The following is a 17,240-nucleotide window of genomic DNA, read 5'->3' as shown; positions in this document are numbered from 1 at the left end:
TCATTTACACAGAGAGAGAACATTCATTACTCTACACAGAGAAAGAGAACATTCATCTACACAGAGAGATAGAGAACATGCATTACTCTACACAGAGAAAGAGAGTGAACATTCATTACTCTACACAGAAAAATAGAGAACATTCATTACTCTACACAACACAATCTTTAACGTCTTCTCGTCCTGTCTGTGTTTCTTGTCTTTCCAGAGTCTTCAGAATGAACATGGTGAGTGACAATATACAGTATCTAAATACTATTGAATGAACATGGTGAGTGACAATATACAGTATCTAAATACTATTGAATGAACATGGTGAGTGATCTATTATCTACATACTATAGATCATTATTAATTGATTAATTGATTGGTTTTCATTTGTGTTGAAAAAAATAAACATTTCTTTCCAATGTAGTCCTGGATGTTATCGCCATGGTTATTCAATTAAGGTCACGATCAACAGCTCGACATGCCTCTGAAATATCTCGTTGTACTAGCAAGCTCCCTCTATATACACACACAGTCACACTGCCTCTACACACACTACACATGCTAGACAAGCTTTACACATGCTACACATTACCACACAGGCTAAACAAACTCCTAGCCATTGAAGTTGAGACTCTCCACCCACAGTCCTACTGGCTGTGTGCTTTAAAGGTTTCCCACAATACTCCTCTCTCTCTCTGCATCTCCCTATCTCTCTCTACTCTCTCCCTCTTTCTCTGCATCTCCCTATCACTCTCTGCATCTCTCCATCTCTATCTGCATCTCCCTATCTCTCTCTTCATCTCTCCATCTCTATCTGCATCTCCCTATCACTCTCTGCATCTCCCTATCTCTCTCTACTCTCTCTACTCTCTCCATTTCTCTCTCTACTCTCTCTCTACTCTCTCTCTACTCTCTACTCTCTCTACTCTCTCCCTCTCTCTCTACTCTACTCTCTCTACTCTCTCTCTACACTCTCTCTACTCTCTCTACTCTCTCCCTCTCTCTCTACTCTCTCTACTCTCTCTACTCTCTCTACTCTCTCTCTACACTCTCTCTACACTCTCTCTACTCTCTCTCTACTCTCTCCCTCTCTACTCTCTCTGCTCTCTCTACTCTCTACCTCTGCTCTCTCCCTCTCTACTCTCTACTCTCTCCCTATCTCTCTCTACTCTCTCCCGCTCTCTCTCTACTCTCTCTCTACTCTCTCTACTGCAGTGGTTGACATGACTGACCAGTTTCTCAATGCTATGGATAATGGCAGGTTTGTGGGTGTACTATTTTTAGATTTAAGTGCAGCATTTCTTTTAGTGGATCATGAAATAATTTTGACTAAATTAATGCATATTTAACTGACAGGAAACAGTCCACCTGTATCAGTGGTTCATTTTCTTCCCCTCGTGTGTTAAACTGTAGAATACCGCAGGGCAGCTGTCTTGGGCCATTTCTTTATTCAATATATAGCAACGATCTTCCCTATGCCTTAGCCATTTGCAATTTATACAGCAAGACAATCAGTTCAACAGGTACAGCTTTACAAGGATATTTGGAGAATATCAGGGAGTGAGGTTTGCCAGAACAAACTTGTTTTAAACACCAAGAAAACCAAAGTCATGTTGGTCTGGGATACAATTAAGTATGGGAGGAGTACAAATTGAAGAAGTGTCAGAAACCAAACTATTGGGAGTGCAGCTAGACAACTGCTTATCATGGTCGTCTCAAATAACTCATCTATTAATAAAAAAATATATATTAAATCAGCATAATCAGAAGGAAAGATAAATATTTACCATGAAAAATGAGTCAGCAAATAACACAAGCATTAATTGAGAGTCGGGTGAACTACTGTTCTGTGGTCTGGGCGAAATGCATCATTAATTGAGAGTCAGGTGAACTACTGTTCTGTGGTCTGGGTGAAATGCATCATTAATTGAGAGTCAGGTGAACTACTGTTCTGTGGTCTGGGTGAAATGCATCATTAATTGAGAGTCAGGTGAACTACTGTTCTGTGGTCTGGGCGAAATGCATCATTAATTGAGAGTCGGGTGAACTACTGTTCTGTGGTCTGGGGAAATGCATCATTAATTGAGAGTCAGGTGAACTACTGTTCTGTGGTCTGGGGAAATGCATCATTAATTGAGAGTCGGGTGAACTACTGTTCTGTGGTCTGGGTGAAATGCCGGTGATCTGTTCTGTGGTCTGGGTGAAATGCATAATTGAGAGTCAGGTGAACTACTGTTCTGTGGTCTGGGTGAAATGCATCATTAATTGAGAGTCAGGTGAACTACTGTTCTGTGGTCTGGGCGAAATGCATCATTAATTGAGAGTCGGTGAACTACTGTTCTGTGGTCTGGGGAAATGCATCATTAATTGAGAGTCAGGTGAACTACTGTTCTGTGGTCTGGGTGATCATCATTAATTGAGAGTCAGGTGAACTACTGTTCTGTGGTCTGGGTGAAATGCATCATTAATTGAGAGTCAGGTGAACTACTGTTCTGTGGTCTGTGGTCTGGGCGAAATGCATCATTAATTGAGAGTCAGGTGAACTACTGTTCTGTGGTCTGGGCGAAATGCATCATTAATTGAAAACTGTTCATCATCATTAATTGAGAGTCAGGTGAACTACTGTTCTGTGGTCTGGGCGAAATGCATCATTAATTGAGAGTCCGGTGAACTACTGTTCTGTGGTCTGGGCGAAATGCATCATTAATTGAGAGTCAGGTGAACTACTGTTCTGTGGTCTGGGCGAAATGCATCATTAATTGAGAGTCAGGTGAACTACTGTTCTGTGGTCTGGGTGAAATGCATCATTAATTGAGAGTCAGGTGAACTACTGTTCTGTGGTCTGGGTGAAATGCATCATCAAGTGAAGTTAGGAGGCTGCAGAATGCACAGAACAAACTAGCAAGGATTGTTTTAAGGTGGAGATATGGTCCTCCTGTTGCAGTCATGCGCAGTGTTCTATCTCCCTCTGCTCTCTCCCTCTGCTCTCTCCCTCTGCTATCAATTCAATTCAAGGACTTTATTGGCATGGGAAACATGTGTTAACATTGCCAAAGCAAGTGAGATAGATAATATATAAAGTTAATATATAAAGTGAAATAAACAATAAAAATTAAGAGTTAACATTACACATACGGAAGTCTCTCTCTCTCTCTCTCTCTCTCTCTCTCTCTCTCTCTCTCTCTACTGACTCCCCTCTCTACTCTCTCCCTATCTCCCTCTACCTTCTGTCCCTTTACTCTGTCTCTCTCTCTGCTCTCTCTTCTGTAATTTTCTCTCTGTGTCTCTGTCTCTCTGTCTCTGTTTCTCTGTCTCTGTCACTCTCCCTCTACTCTCTCTCTGTCTCTGTCTCTGTCTCTTTCTGTCTCTCTGTCTCTCTCTCTCTCTCTGTCTCTGTCTCTTTCTCTCTACTCTCTCTCTCTCTCTCTCTCTCTCTCTCTCTCTCTCTCTCTCTCTCTCTCTCTCTCTCTCTCTCTCTCTCTCTGTCTCTGTCTCTGTCTCTTTCTCTCTACTCTCTGTCTCTCTGTCTCTCTCTCTCTCTGCCACAATAGCCCCTTGGATCATTTCCCAGCTGCCTCAGCGGTACTATTGAGTGCTCCAACATAAGACAGTAGCCCTGTACTTTGTCCACCCTGATCCACCTATTCACAGGGAATCCCCCCAACCCAGGGCCGCTTTGATCCCCTCTAATACACCTCTCTACACATTCTGCTGAACGTAGCACTGGGCTGGGGGAAAGAAGAGAAAGAGTTACAGAGGGAGGGGAGAGAGGGAGGGAGGGAGGGAAGAGACGGGAGGGAGAAGGGTTAGCGAGAGGGAGGGTGGGAGGGAAGAGACGGGGGGGCATAGAGACAGGATGGGTGACAGACAGTGGGTGGAGGGACAGAGAGAGAGACATAGAGTGTGTGTTGGGGGTGGGGGTTAGGGTGATGACGGGGAGGGGGTAATGCAAGCGTGTGGTGGCCAGGGGATCCAGTCTGACTTCCTCTCCTGCTCTCCGCCCCAACCAGATGCTGTGAGTAACGCCTGTCCCCAGCTCCCAAACCAGTTCCCCAACCAGCTCCCCGACCAGCCGGACATCAGAGACTCCTCCGCCACCTCTCCTCACCAGGCCCCAGCCTCAGCAGCACCTGCCTCTGGTGAGCACCCAAGGAAACCTGGTAGGTGCTGTGGAGTGGGGGGGGTGTATTGGGGCTTGTTGAGCTGGAGCCAAGAGGGGAGAGGACAGGACCAGGGGTGGTAGCTAGGACATGACCAGGGGTGGGAGCTAGGAGGACAAGGGGTGGTAGAGAGGACATGACCAGGGGTGGTAGAGAGGAGGATCAGGGGTGGTAGCTAGGACAGGACCAGGGGTGGGAGCTAGGAGGACCAGGGGTGGTAGAGAGGACAGGACCAGGGGTGGTAGAGAGGACAGGAGCAGGGGTGGTAGCTTGGAGGACCAGGGGTGGTAGAGAGGACAGGGGCAGGGGTGGCAGAGAGGATAGGACCAGGGGTGGTAGAGAGGAGGACCGGGGTAGTAGAGAGGACAGGACCAGGGGTGGTAGCTAGGACAGGACCAGGGGTGGTAGAGAGGAGGACCATGGGTGGTAGCTAGGACAGGACCAGGGGAGGTAGCTAGGACATGACCAGGGGTGGTAGCTAGGACGGGACCAGGGGTGGTAGAGAGGAGGACCAGGGGTGGTAGCTAGGATGGGACCAGGGGTGGTAGCTAGGACGGGACCAGGGGTGGTAGAGAGGAGGACCAGGGGTGGTAGCTAGGACAGGACCAGGGGTGGTAGAGAGGACGGGACCAGGGGTGGTAGCTAGGACAGGACCAGGGGTGGTAGAGAGGACGGGACCAGGGGTGGCAGAAAGGACAGGACCAGGACAGGTAAAGAGGAGGACCAGGGTGGTAGAGAGGAGGACCGGGGTAGTAGAGAGGACGGGACCAGGGGTGGTAGAAAGGACAGGACCAGGAGTGGTAAAGAGGAGGACCAGGGTGGTAGAGAGGAGGACTGGGGTAGTAGAGAGGACGGGTCCAGGGGTGGCAGAAAGGACAGGACCAGGAGTGGTAAAGAGGAGGACCAGGGTGGTAGAGAGGAGGACTGGGGTAGTAGAGAGGACGGGTCCAGGGTGGCAGAAAGGACAGGACCAGGAGTGGTAAAGAGGAGGACCAGGGGTGGTAGCTAGGACAGGACCAGGGGTGTTAGCTTGGACAGGACCAGGGGTGGTAGCTAGGGCAGGACCCGGGGTGGTATAGAGGAGAGGACCAGGGGTGGTAGAAAGGACAAGACCTGGGGTGGTCGCTACGACAGGACCAGGGGTGGTAGAGAGGAGGGCCAGGGGTGGTGGCTAGGACAGGACCAGGGGTGGTAGCTATGTCTCGACCAGGGGTGGTAGCTAGGAGGACCAGGGGTGGTAGCTAGGTCAGAACCAGGGGTGGTAGAGAGGTGGACCAGGGGTGGTAGCTAGGACAGGACCAGGTGTGGTAGCTAAGAGGACCAGGGGTGGTAGCTAGGTCACGACCAGGGGTGGTAGCTAGGAGGACCAGGGGTGGAAGCTAGGAGGACCAGGGGTGGTAGCTAGGAGGACCAGGGGTGGTTGCTATGACAGGACCAGGGGTGTGTAGCTAGGAGGACCAGGGGTGGTAGAGAGGAGGACCAGGGGTGGTAGATAGGAGGACCAGGGGTGGTAGAGAGGAGGACCAGGGGTGGTAGATAGGAGGACCAGGGGTGGTAGATAGGAGGACCAGGGGTGGTAGAGAGGACAGGAACAGGTGTGGTGGCTAATGGGGATTCCAGATGCAGGGATGGAGGGATAGAGCCCCAATCCATAGACAGCTAACGCTGCGATACAACCAACCACACACATGACAAACACAAACCACACACACAACATACACACAACATACACACAACACACACACAACATACACACAACACACACACAACACACACACAACACACACACGAGATGCAGTGCAGCCTTAAAGGGCCAGCAGTGATACAGGAACAACACACTCCTTAGTTGAGAGAACAACACACTCCTTAGCTGAGAGAACAACACACTCCTTAGCTGAGAGAACAACACACTCCTTAGCTGAGAGAACAACACACTCCTTAGCTGAGAGAACAACACACTCCTTAGCTGAGAGAACAACACACTCCCTAGTTGAGAGAACAACACACTCCTTAGCTGAGAGAACAACACACTCCCTAGTTGAGAGAACAACACACTCCCTAGCTGAGAGAACAACACACTCCTTAGCTGAGAGAACAACACACTCCTTAGCTGAGAGAACAACACACTCCTTAGCTGAGAGAACAACACACTCCCTAGTTGAGAGAACAACACACTCCCTAGTTGAGAGAACAACACACTCCTTAGCTGAGAGAACAACACACTCCCTAGTTGAGAGAACAACACACTCCCTAGTTGAGAGAACAACACACTCCCTAGTTGAGAGAACAACGGGGACCAACTTCCTTTTAGCACTCTGCTCATGTCAGCTCAGAGTAGGAGCTGGGCGAACAGACAGATAGGGGGAACGAGAGATGGAAGGAGAGACAAACGACAAGAACTTTACCACACCTGTTGATCTGGGGTTATAACACAGTAAAACTGGAGATACCCTGGGGCTGGACTGGTTATAACACATTGAAACTGGAGATACCCTGGGACTGGTTATAACACATTGAAACTGGAGATACCCTGGGACTGGTTATAACACATTAAAACTGGAGATACCCTGGGACTGGTTATAACACATTGAAACTGGAGATACCCTGGGACTGGTTATAACACATTAAAACTGGAGATACCCTGGGACTGGTTATAACACATTGAAACTGGAGATACCCTGGGACTGGTTATAACACATTAAAACTGGAGATACCCTGGGACTGGTTATAACACATTAAACTGTAGATACCCTGGGACTGGTGGTTATAACACATTAAAACTGGAGATACCCTGGGGCTGGTTATAACACAGTAAACTGGAGATACCCTGGGACTGGTTATAACACAGTAAACTGGAGATACCCTGGGACTGGTTATAACACATTAAAACTGGAGATACCCTGGGACTGGTTATAACACATTGAAACTGGAGATACCCTGGGACTGGTTATAACACATTAAACTGGAGATACCCTGGGACTGGTTATAACACATTAAAACTGGAGATACCCTGGGACTGGTTATAACACATTAAACTGGAGATACCCTGGGACTGGTTATAACACATTAAACTGGAGATACCCTGGGACTGGTTATAACACATTAAACTGGAGATACCCTGGGACTGGTTATAACACATTAAAACTGGAGATACCCTGGGACTGGTTATAACACATTAAAACTGGAGATACCCTGGGACTGGACTGGTTATAACACATTAAAACTGGAGATACCCTGGGACTGGACTGGTTATAACACATTAAAACTGGAGATACCCTGGGACTGGTTATAACACAGTAAACTGGAGATACCCTGGGACTGGTTATAACACATTGAAACTGGAGATACCCTGGGACTGGTTATAACACATTAAACTGGAGATACCCTGGGACTGGTTATAACACAGTAAAACTGGAGATACCCTGGGACTGGTTATAACACATTAAAACTGGAGATACCCTGGGACTGGTTATAACACATTAAAACTGGAGATACCCTGGGACTGGTTATAACACATTAAACTGGAGATACCCTGGGACTGGTTATAACACATTAAACTGGAGATACCCTGGGACTGGTTATAACACAGTAAAACTGGAGATACCCTGGGACTGGTTATAACACATTAAACTGGAGATACCCTGGGACTGGTTATAACACAGTAAACTGGAGATACCCTGGGACTGGTTATAACACATTAAAACTGGAGATACCCTGGGACTGGTTATAACACAGTAAACTGGAGATACCCTGGGACTGGTTATAACACAGTAAACTGGAGATACCCTGGGACTGGTTATAACACATTAAAACTGGAGATACCCTGGGACTGGTTATAACACCAGTGTGTTGAAAACTGGAGATACCCTGGGACTGGTCTGGTTATAACACATTAAAACTGGCATACCCTGTGGACTGGTTATAACACAATAATATTTTAGCGATACCATGCTACATTGTCTCCCTTGTCTGTCTGTCTGTAGAGTACCCATGGGATGGTTATAACACATTAAACTGTAGATACCCTGGGACTGGACTGGTCTATAACACATTAAACTGGTGATGTGCCCATTGGGACTGGTTATAACATATGATAAACTGTCTGTCTGATACCCTGGTGACTGGTTATAGGACTTAAACTGGAGATACCCTGGGACTGATGTGTTCTGTAACTGTCTGTAAAACTGTACCCTGGGACTGGCCCATTGTATAACACATTGAAACTGGAGATATGACTGTGTTCTAACTGTTGAAACTGATGATACCCATGGTGACTGGCCCATTATAACACATTAAACTGGAGATATGATGGGACTGGTCTATAACACAGTAAACTGGTGATACCCATTGGCTGGACTTATAACATATGATGTGTTCTGTCTGTCTGTAGCGATACCCTGGTGATGTGCCCATTGTAGGACTCTAATGGTAACGATATGATGTGTTCTGGTCTATAACACAGTAAACTGGTGATACCCATTGGGACTCTAATAACACATTAAAACTGGAGATACCCTGGGACTGGTTATAACACATTAAAACTGGAGATACCCTGATGTGGTCTGTCTGTCTTAAACTGGAGATACCCTGGGATGTGCCCATTATAACACTTAAACTGGAGATACCCTATGGACTGGTCTGTAACACAGTAAACTGGAGATGTGCCCATGGGACTGGACTGGATGTATAACACTGTCTAAACTGGAGATACCCTGGTGATGGCCCATTGTAGGACTAACAATTAAACTGGAGATACCCTGTCTGTCTGTAACGATGTAAACTGGTGATGTGCCCATTGGGACTGGTTATAACACAGTAAAATGTGTTCTGTCTGGGACTGGTTATAACACCATGTACCCATGGTGATGTGCTTGTCAGGACTCTAATGTGTTGATCAGTTTTTGTCCTGCTGTGCTAACGTAGTAACCATATGGCAACCATGTGGTAACATGCTATATTCTGTGTGTCCAATAATATTTTAGCGATACCATGCTACATTGTCTCCCTTTGTCTGTCTGTCTGTAGCGATGTACCCATGGTGATGTGCCCATTGTAGGACTCTAATGGTAACGATATGATGTGTTCTGTCTGTCTGTAGCGATGTACGCCATGGAGATGTGCCCATTGTAGGACTCTAATGGTAACGATATGATGTGTTCTGTCTGTCTGTAGCGATGTACGCCATGGAGATCAACGTGGAGAAGGACAGGAAGACAGGCGACACCAGGATCCTGTCAGCGTCTTCCGTCAGCCCTGACGAGGTGCCCCAGCGCGGGGTCAAGGTCTTCGACGACGGCCGGAAGGTTGTCTATGAGGTCCGCTCGGGGGGGTCCACCACCCTGGAGAATGGGGTTCACCCCTGGAGCTCCCAACAGGTGGACGAGCTGATGCAACGGGTCGGGGTGCCCGCCGGTCAGGCCGACGGGGGTAAGGCTAAGGTTACTATCACCCCTGTTGGTACTGGTGACACCAAAACCTCCCCCAGCTCCACTGACCGCACAGATGAGCTCCCTACCACCTACACCACCCCCCCAGCCATCCGTAGCCCTGACACCATGGCCCACAAGGTTCCCCAAGCTCCAGGCGCCCCTATCACAACCCAGCCTCCACCCCGTCGGGAGGTAACCTACGAGGGAGAGGTGCTGGAGGCTCCCCAGGCAACGGCGGAGAAGCCAGTCACTATGATCTTCATGGGCTACCATAACGTTGACAACCAAGATGAAACCAAGAGGCTGCTGGGATTCGACGGCACCATCAAGGCTGAGATCGTCCTGATCGATGACGACGATGAGAAGTCGTTACGGGAGAAAACAGTCACCGACGGTTACTCTGTAATCGACGGCAACGCCGCCGACCTGGTGTCCGGCGCCCGGCCGCTCAGCGACTCCACCGAACTGTCGTCGGAGGGGAAGGACGAGAGCTCTGCCACGGCCACCAAGGAACTCCCCTCCCCAGCAGGTATAGAGAAGAAAAAGCCCTGCCATTGCTGTACTATCATGTGACCTCATTACTTTAACTACACTACCCACAACTCTCTAGTTTTTCCTGGGACTGCCGGGAGGGAAGAGCTCGTTGGTTCATCGAGGCTCTGATCCTCCTCCTCCCTAAACCCTCCTCTTCCTCATCCTCTTCCTCCTCGTGGCTACTAACAGAACCTCCACCTGCCCTCTGACCTCTGGGACCTGGCTGGGGTTACAGCACTCTCTTTATCTGACCTTTGACCTACAAACTCTCTCCTCTGTGAGCTGGTTGTGTCCAAACCTTGACCCCCTCTGTGAGCTGGGGAAGCAAAGCATCCTATCTCATCTCTAGCCTTTCTGAGTTGACCCTAGACACTGATCTTAGGTCAGTTGTTCCTTTCCCCCAATAACGGTTAAGTACAGGACTGGGAGAGGGGCAGCTGATCCTGGATCTTTAGCTAGGGGAAACCTCATACCGGAGGACAACACTACCAGAGCAGACCAGAGCAGACCAGAGCAGGGGTTTGGTTGGACAGTCAGTTGCTAGTTTATGTATACACAACACATTGTAGTGTGGTGGTTACTAACTGTTATTTGGGAATAATCAACAATGAGAATAGACAACAAGGACATCATCAAAACAAGCATGTCACGTAAAGAAAGAAATTGTCTGTAAGAAATAGGCTACAATACAGTGATTTAACTTGACTGTCTTGTTACAGAACTGAATCTGAAGATGAAAGGGTCAATTTGGGTGTTTGTGTGTCATTTAGATTGGCTCATATCTCAACAAACATCTATCAGTCACTCCTGAACATCATCTATCAGCCACTCCTGAACACTATCTATCTGGAACACATAAACACTATCTATCAGTCACTCCTGAACACTATCTATCAGCAACTCCTGAACACTATCTATCAGCCACTCCTGAACACTATCTATCAGCCACTCCTGAACACTATCTATCTGGAACACATAAACACTATCTATCAGACACTCCTGAACACTATCTATCAGCCACTCCTGAACACTATCTATCAGTCACTCCTGAACATCATCTATCAGCCACTCCTGAACACTATCTATCTGGAACACATAAACACTATCTATCAGCCACTCCTGAACACTATCTATCAGCCACTCCTGAACATCATCTATCAGCCACTCCTGAACACTATCTATCAGCCACTCCTGAACACTATCTATCTGGAACACCTAAATATCATCTATCAGCCACTCCTGAAAATTATCTATCAGCCACTTCTGAACACTATCTATCAGCCACTCCTGAAAACTGTCTATCAGCCACACCTGAACGCTATCTATCAGCCACTCCTGAACACTATCTATCAGCCACTCCTGAACACTATCTATCTGGAACACCTAAATATTATCTATCAGCCACTCCTGAAAATTATCTATCAGCCACTTCTGAACACTATCTATCAGCCACTCCTGAAAACTGTCTATCAGCCACACCTGAACGCTATCTATCAGCCACTCCTGAACACTATCTATCTGGAACACTTAAACACTATCTATCAGCCACTCCTGAACACTATCTATCAGCCACTCCTGAACACTATCTATCAGCCACTCCTGAACATCATCTATCAGCCACTCCTGAACATCATCTATCAGCCACTCCTAACATCATCTATCAGCCACTCCTGAACACTATCTATCAGCCACTCCTGAACACTATCTATCAGTCACTCCTGAACATCATCTATCAGCCACTCCTGAACACTATCTATCAGCCACTCCTGAACACTATCTATCAGCCACTCCTGAACACTATCTATCAGCCACTCCTGAACACTATCTATCAGCCACTCCTGAACACTATCTATCAGCCACTCCTGAACATTATCTATCAGCCACTCCTGAACACTATCTATCTGGAACACCTAAATATTATCTATCAGCCACTCCTGAAAATTATCTATCAGCCACTCCTGAACACTATCTATCAGCCACTCCTGAAAACTGTCTATCAGCCACACCTGAACGCTATCTATCAGCCACTACTGAACGCTATCTATTAACCACTCCTGAACACTATCTATCTGGAACACTTAAACACTATCTATCAGCCACTCCTGAACACTATCTATCAGCCACTCCTGAACATCATCTATCAGCCACTCCTGAACATCATCTATCAGCCACGCCTGAACACTATCTATCAGTCACTCCTGAACATCATCTATCAGCCACTCCTGAACACTATCTATCTGGAACACATAAACACTATCTATCAGCCACTCCTGAACACTATCTATCAGCCACTCCTGAACATCATCTATCAGCCACTCCTGAACACTATCTATCAGCCACTCCTGAACACTATCTATCTGGAACACCTAAATATCATCTATCAGCCACTCCTGAAAATTATCTATCAGCCACTTCTGAACACTATCTATCAGCCACTCCTGAAAACTGTCTATCAGCCACACCTGAACGCTATCTATCAGCCACTCCTGAACACTATCTATCAGCCACACCTGAACGCTATCTATCAGCCACTCCTGAACACTATCTATCTGGAACACTTAAACACTATCTATCAGCCACTCCTGAACACTATCTATCAGCCACTCCTGAACATCATCTATCAGCCACTCCTGAGCATCATCTATCAGCCACTCCTGAACATCATCTATCAGCCACTCCTAACATCATCTATCAGCCACTCCTGAACACTATCTATCAGCCACTCCTGAACACTATCTATCAGTCACTCCTGAACATCATCTATCAGCCACTCCTGAACACTATCTATCAGTCACTCCTGAACACTATCTATCAGCAACTCCTGAACACTATCTATCAGCCACTCCTGAACACTATCTATCAGCCACTCCTGAACACTATCTATCAGCCACTCCTGAACATCATCTATCAGCCACTCCTGAACACTATCTATCTGGAACACCTAAATATTATCTATCAGCCACTCCTGAAAATGATCTATCAGCCACTCCTGAAAACTGTCTATCAGCCACTTCTGAACACTATCTATCAGCCACTCCTGAAAACTGTCTATCAGCCACACCTGAACGCTATCTATCAGCCACTACTGAACGCTATCTATTAACCACTCCTGAACACTATCTATCTGGAACACTTAAACACTATCTATCAGCCACTCCTGAACACTATCTATCAGCCACTCCTGAACATCATCTATCAGCCACTCCTGAACATCATCTATCAGCCACTCCTGAGCCACTCCTGAACACTATCTATCAGTCACTCCTGAACATCATCTATCAGCCACTCCTGAACACTATCTATCAGCCACTCCTGAACACTATCTATCAGCCACTCCTGAACACTATCTATCAGCCACTCCTGAACACTATCTATCAGCCACTCCTGAACACTATCTATCAGCCACTCCTGAACATTATCTATCAGCCACTCCTGAACACTATCTATCAGCCACTCCTGAACACTCTCTATATGGAACACTTAAAAATGTTCTATCGTCCACTCCTAAACACTTTATACACTACATGACCAAAAGTATGTGGACACCTGCTCGTCGAACATCTCATTCCATAATCATGGGCATTAATATGGAGTTGGTCCCCCCATTTGCTGCTATAACAGCCTCCACTCTTCTGGAAAGGCTTTCCACTAGATGTTGGAACATTGCTGCTGGGTCTTCCATTCAGCAACAAGAGTATTAGTGAGGTCGGGCACTGATGTTGGGTGATTAGGACTGGCTCTGATGTTGGGTGATTAGGACTGGCTCTGAGGTTGGGTGATTAGGACTGGCTCTGAGGTTGGGTGATTAGGACTGGCTCTGTGGTTGGGTGATTAGGACTGGCTCTGTGGTTGGGTGATTATGCATAACCATGTGATGTAGTGTAATGAGGGTTACAGCACATCATTGGGTTGATAATGTGACATAGTGTAGTGAGGGTTATAACATGTCATTGGGTTGATAATGTGACGTAGTGTAGTAAGGGTTATAACATGTCATTGGGTTGATAATGTGACATAGTGTAGTGAGGGTTACAGCACATCATTGGGTTGATAATGTGACGTAGTGTAGTAAGGGTTATAACATGTCATTGGGTTGATAATGTGACATAGTGTAGTAAGGGTTATAACATGTCATTGGGTTGATAATGTGACATAGTGTAGTGAGGGTTACAGCACATCATTGGGTTGATAATGTGACGTAGTGTAGTAAGGGTTATAACATGTCATTGGGTTGATAATGTGACATAGTGTAGTGAGGGTTATAACATGTCATTGGGTTGATAATGTGACATAGTGTAGTGAGGGTTATAACATGTCATTGGGTTGATAATGTGACATAGTGTAGTAAGGGTTATAACATGTCATTGGGTTGATAATGTGACATAGTGTAGTGAGGGTTATAACATGTCATTGGGTTGATAATGTGACATAGTGTAGTAAGGGTTATAACATGTCATTGGGTTGATAATGTGACATAGTGTAGTGAGGGTTACAGCACATCATTGGGTTGATAATGTGACGTAGTGTAGTAAGGGTTATAACATGTCATTGGGTTGATAATGTGACATAGTGTAGTAAGGGTTATAACATGTCATTGGGTTGATAATGTGACATAGTGTAGTGAGGGTTACAGCACATCATTGGGTTGATAATGTGACATAGTGTAGTAAGGGTTATAACATGTCATTGGGTTGATAATGTGACATAGTGTTGTGAGGGTTATAATATGTCATTGGGTTGATAATGTGACATAGTGTAGTGAGGGTTATAACATGTCATTGGGTTGATAATGTGACGTAGTGTAGTGAGAGTTGTGCTGAGGGTCAACTTGAGGTCCAGTTTCTACGGCAGACCTTAGTTTACAAGTATTGTGGGGCTCTGGTCTAAAGTAGTGCACTATATAGGGAATAGGGTTCTATAGGGTTCTTGTCTAAAGTAGTGCACTATATAGGGAATAGGGTTCCATAGGGCTCTGGTCTAAAGTAGTGCACTATATAGGGAATAGGGTTCCATTGGGCTCTGGTCTAAAGTAGTGCACTATATAGGGAATAGGGTTCCATTGGGCTCTGGTCTAAAGTAGTGCACTATATAGGGAATAGGGGGGCATTTTGACACAGACAGTGTTTTGAGTTGAGAATAATAATTAGAAGGATGCGTGTAAGTAACGACAAGGCCTGAATGTTGTGTCACACAACCTGCTTTCCATTTGGCTCCCTACATAAAACACCCACAGGGCTCTGGTCTAAAGTAGTGCACTATATAGGGAATAGGGTCCCATAGGGCTCTGGTCTAAAGTAGTGCACTATATAGGGAATAGGGTTCTGGTCTAAAGTAGTGCACTATATAGGGAATAGGGTTCCATAGGGCTCTGGTCTAAAGTAGTGCACTATATAGGGAATAGGGTCCCATAGGGCTCTGGTCTAAAGTAGTGCACTATATAGGGAATAGGGTTCCATAGGGCTCTGGTCTAAAGTAGTGCACTATATAGGGAATAGGGTTCCATAGGGCTAGTAGTGGCTCTGGTCTATAGGGAATATAGGGAATAGGGTTCCATAGGGCTCTGGTCTAAAGTAGTGCACTATATAGGGAATAGGGTTCTATAGGGCTCTGGTCTAAAGTAGTGGACTATATAGGGAATAGGGTTCTATAGGGGTCTGGTCTAAAGTAGTGGACTATATAGGGAATAGGGTTCTATAGGGCTCTGGTCTAAAGTAGTGGACTATATAGGGAATAGGGTTCTATAGGGCTCTGGTCTAAAGTAGTGCACTATATAGGGAATAGGGTTCTATAGGGCTCTGGTCTAAAGTATTGCACTATATATAGGGAATAGGGTTCTATAGGGCTCTGGTCTAAAGTAGTAAACTATATAGGGAATAGGGTCCCATAGGGCTCTGGTCTAAAGTAGTGCACTATATAGGGAATAGGGTTCTATAGGGCTCTGGTCTAAAGTATTGCACTATATATTGGGAATAGGGTTCTATAGGGCTCTGGTCTAAAGTAGTGGACTATACATTGGGAATAGGGTTCCATAGGGCTATGGTCTAAAGTAGTGGACTATATAGGGAATAGGGTTCTATAGGACTCTGGTCTAAAGTAGTGGACTATATAGGGAATAGGGTTCTATAGGGCTCTGGTCTAAAGTAGTGGACTATATAGGGAATAGGGTCCCATAGGGCTCTGGTCTAAAGTAGTGGACTATATAGGGAATAGTGCTCTGGTGTAAAGTAGTGCACGACATAGGGAATAGGACACAGTCATAAGGTTTCAGAACCAACAGAGCTTCTGAGATGTGTATAGAATGTCTACTGAAACAACTGCCTCTCTGTCTAAAGCTAACGTACTGGGACATATTCAACAACAACCTTGAAACAAACCACTTTTCAACCCAAAACTAACAACAACAAACTAACTCATTTTTCATAAAGCTGAGGAGTCATTTGATTTTTGTTTCACCGTCACTTTTCCTTTTTCTGAATTCAGGATCGTCACTCACACTCTTTAATATCTCACAAACACATTCACCTCCGTTCTTCTTTCAAGCCTTTCAGTCCAGCCTGCCAGTCAGTCAGCCAGCCTGCCAGTCAGTCAGTCAGCCAGCCAGCCTGTCAGCCAGCCTGCCAGTCAGTCAGTCAGCCAGTGGTCTGTTGTAGTAGTGAATCTCTATCTATCTCCCTCTGTATGGTAAATTAACTCGTCTAATAAACAGATTTCTCCACTGTGTCCTTCCTCCTTTGTCTTTGCTATGATTCTTTCTCTAACTCTTCTTCCAAAATCAGGACACTACTCTACCTCAACTTTGCACTACACTACAATTCCCTACTCTACCTCTACTCTACCTCTACTCTACTCTACCTCTACTCTACCTCTACTCTACTCTACCTCTACCCTACCTCTACTCTACCTCTACTCTACCTCTACCTCTACTCTACTCTACCTCTACTCTACTCTACCTCTACTCTACCTCTACCTCTACTCTACTCTACCTTTACCCTACCTCTACTCTACCTCTACTCTACTCGACCTCTACTCTACCTCTACACTACCTCTACACTACCTCTACTCTACCTCTACTCTACTCTACTCTACTCTACTCTACTCTACTCTACTTCTACTCTACCTCTACTCT

General features: G+C 46.1%; 1 protein-coding gene and 1 long non-coding RNA gene across 6 annotated transcripts in view; one reads left to right on the top strand and one right to left on the bottom strand.

The window, feature by feature from the left end:
• The window catches only part of LOC118381832 (paralemmin-2-like), a 170,838-nt gene extending 159,767 nt beyond the window's left edge, over window positions 1-11,071 (top strand). The window contains exons 6-8 of the mRNA XM_052517217.1: window positions 209-227; window positions 4,002-4,151; window positions 9,324-11,071. Coding sequence (XP_052373177.1) covers window positions 209-227; window positions 4,002-4,151; window positions 9,324-10,153 — 999 coding nt within the window. The 3' untranslated portion in view covers window positions 10,154-11,071. The remainder of the gene's footprint in view (window positions 1-208; window positions 228-4,001; window positions 4,152-9,323) is intronic.
• On the bottom strand, window positions 10,919-13,343 carry LOC127929252 (uncharacterized). Of its 5 annotated transcripts, XR_008134175.1 has the most exons (6): window positions 13,176-13,343; window positions 12,625-12,696; window positions 12,121-12,240; window positions 11,498-11,593; window positions 11,210-11,329; window positions 10,919-11,041 (listed from the first exon to the last, which is right to left on the bottom strand). It is a non-coding gene; the product is annotated as an uncharacterized LOC127929252 (long non-coding RNA). The 5 variants fall into 5 exon arrangements; XR_008134173.1 differs by lacking the exon at window positions 11,210-11,329 and having other exon boundaries at window positions 10,933-11,065; window positions 11,426-11,593; XR_008134176.1 differs by lacking the exon at window positions 11,210-11,329 and having other exon boundaries at window positions 10,934-11,041; window positions 11,426-11,593.
• Between the last annotated feature and the right edge of the window lie 3,897 nt (window positions 13,344-17,240).

Source organism: Oncorhynchus keta, unplaced genomic scaffold (genome assembly GCF_023373465.1).
Source record: "Oncorhynchus keta strain PuntledgeMale-10-30-2019 unplaced genomic scaffold, Oket_V2 Un_scaffold_621_pilon_pilon, whole genome shotgun sequence".
Taxonomy (NCBI): domain Eukaryota; kingdom Metazoa; phylum Chordata; class Actinopteri; order Salmoniformes; family Salmonidae; genus Oncorhynchus; species Oncorhynchus keta.
This window is presented reverse-complemented; position numbering and strand designations above follow the sequence as displayed.